Source organism: Hyalella azteca, unplaced genomic scaffold (genome assembly GCF_000764305.2).
Source record: "Hyalella azteca isolate HAZT.00-mixed unplaced genomic scaffold, Hazt_2.0.2 contig17742, whole genome shotgun sequence".
NCBI classification, from domain to species: domain Eukaryota; kingdom Metazoa; phylum Arthropoda; class Malacostraca; order Amphipoda; family Hyalellidae; genus Hyalella; species Hyalella azteca.
The window spans coordinates 1-2,876 of NW_025947516.1; the positions used below are offsets into that span (position 1 = coordinate 1).

Consider the following 2,876-nt stretch of genomic DNA (forward strand, 5'->3'; position numbering starts at 1 on the left):
AGAACCAACACCAGGGGCCACGGCCATAAACTAAAAAAACAGCGTTGGAACACATCCATGCGACAACCTTTCTTCTCGCTTCGAGTCACCGACATGTGGAACAGCCTCCCTGATAGCACCGTTGACGTTCCGAGTATGAACATCTTCAAAAACACTTGACGAAGCTATGCAGGAGCATATGTTCCGTCTTAAAATGCCCAACAAATTATGAACCAGGCAATAAGTCCAGCAGCTATCTCAATCAATAGTCAGTTTTGGAAAGATAGGGTTCCAAAGGCCAGCCCTTGTGAATCAAGTCACGAAAAGTTCAAGAATCGGCAACAGGCAATTGGCGGACTTGCGGACCGCGACCTCACGGACACGGATTTGCTATTTACAAAAAGCCGTAGTTGGTAGAACGCAGAAATTGTGACTGATTATTGACGGTGTCTGTGGTGTGAAAAGATCATCGTAAGTAACGCTCTTCAGCTCTTGGAACCTACATAAGCTTTAGATAATTATTGTATTCTATGTAGAAAGATAGGGCGGGGGGGGTGTCAATAAACTTAGGAAAAAACATGAACAGCTAGCCTTTCATCTGGGACGTCTGAACGGACGAACCCAAGGGGGCAAGGGCCAAGGCAAAGAATGAAACTCCTTTTTTGGAGTCTGTACCGATGACAGGGCAGCTACCAGCTGGCTGAGGAGCTTGGTGATGCTGCAAATATACTTAGGGACTCTGAAGCTCAAAACGTGAACCAACCTGATGGTTTCCCAAGCCTTGTCAGTGAGTTGCCACTGTCAGTTGTCAGGTGAGATGAGAGCTTCTAATAAGCTTGCTGTTGCTGGGGTGCTCAGCCAGTCAGCCTGCTGTTGACAAAACAAAACAGTAATTCAGCAAATGAGCAGTTAACTAACATAGAAAAACTGAAAATGCAATATGATGGGATTGGGCAAATTTTGAAGGGTTTTAATCTCATTCTGGTTCACTAACACAGGGAGTCCGGAGTTTGGGACTAGACTCACTAGGAGACTGAGTCAGTCAGTGAGTCTGAAAGTACCAGATGAACATCCTATTGGAATCCTTTAGTATGTTCATCTGAATGATCTGATAGGGTAAATGCACCATATTCCAACACAGCAACACTGTGGCCTGTGGGAAATTCCGACCATAGTGGCAAAGCAGAAAGTTTTTTAGACACTTCCTCAAGTTCAATATTGAGTTCTAGAAGTAGATAAGTAAAGTATCATGGATATTGGATACCAGCATTATCATGCATAAGAAATTGGTTTAAATATCAAGTAAATGAGGAAATTAAAAATGAACTGATTCTAAAAAATCTCTGGTTTGCCACTATGATTTCTGAAACTTCTCAACTTTTTCCTTTATATTAAGCTTTGTCTTAGTTCCACCGCTTCCACGCATGCGTAGATGGTTGAAATAGTGACGTCATACTATTGCGTGCAATATTTCCGCAAAACACTAGGTCTGGTGGGAAAATGTTAAGATCCACAGATCAAAAGTCCACGTCACCTAGTGAGACCATCAAAACACATGTCGTGACATGTGAAAGTTGATAGTTGACCTTGCTCTACCAAATAGTGATAAATTGTTTATGTAGAAAGAATATTATGGTTTGAGACTTCTAAATAAGTCTGTGAATATATTAGGAATCCTTCAAGTATACTTGTATTTGCTGATTTTAAGCGGTAAATAAATTAATAGATGATTGATTTAAGAGACGGTTGTAGAATCATAAAAACTAATTCTGACGCAGTGTTGGAATTAGGACACACAGCCATGACAGTCATGTGTCATATTCTGACACAGCTCACACAGGGTGTCGGAATTCTAACACCGGGTGTTGGAATTACAAATTATGATTTTGAAGCGCTGTCGGAATTAGTCTCACAATATGCCACATATAGTCACACACATGTCGGAATTCAGCGATATTGTAGATTTGAATTCTAAAGGCTTTTAAATATATATGGCAACAGTTTGTGATGTTTCATCATTGCTGGCACATAGAGTGGTGTTTTGAGAGTGTTGTAAACCAATCAGAACTCGAGTTGCGCATACGGTTATCTATTTATAGCCATTTATTTCTTGCTACATCCTTAAGGTGTAGGAATATGGTGTGTTCACCCTACTTTCTCAATAATTACAATTAAGGGGTTGGCACTTGGCAGGTATGATTTCCTGAGGTATTTGCATTTCAGCAGAGAGCAGGAGAAGTTGGCCTGTGGAATTCTGGATAGGTAATATATTCTCACATCAACATAAGAAAATGGATCGAAAAACCTACCTCAGGCTCCTAGCCTCCTACCATGTTACACCTTCCACGGCAGTGACAATTGATACACTGGGTTCAGAAACTGCTGCACTTCTGAAATCGCTCATAGTTTGAAATCCAAAATTGTGTCGGCAACGCCGCTCTTCATTACTTTCATAAGTTGTTTATCGTATCTGACAATTTTTTGCAATGAATATGTTCTAAAATGAAAAAAATTATATCATCTTTTGCAGATAATGTTTGCTATTTTACCAATAAAAATAAAGTTTTAAAAATAACACAAAATGATGGGATAAACTGCAAATCTTTCACAGCATATGGGCACATTGAGCTGCCTTGTAAACATTTGACAAGATGGTGTCACACACTTTGTTTTTGTTATGTCTGGTTTGATTTCACAATAAATAGATTTGATCCACATTCCACACTGAGATTTAAATGATGGAAAGTTGTTTCAAAATTTAAACATCTATTGATACACATCCAGATATTATTTTTTTCATGTTTTTGCCCTTGCCCTATTATATCAATATTCTCTTAATAACTTCACTTCAATCTTCAAATTCTGAATGATTTTGTCTCCCATTGCAAGTTTTAGAA

At 39.1% G+C, this 2,876-nt stretch overlaps 1 protein-coding gene across 1 annotated transcript in view; it reads left to right on the forward strand.

Moving 5' to 3' along the window:
- Positions 1 to 663: 663 nt before the first annotated feature.
- Positions 664 to 2,876, forward strand: part of LOC125179465 (myoneurin-like) — a gene marked incomplete at its 5' end in the record, with an annotated part of 4,298 nt that continues 2,085 nt past the window's right edge. The window contains one exon of the mRNA XM_047885381.1: positions 664 to 766. Coding sequence (XP_047741337.1) covers positions 664 to 766 — 103 coding nt within the window. The remainder of the gene's footprint in view (positions 767 to 2,876) is intronic.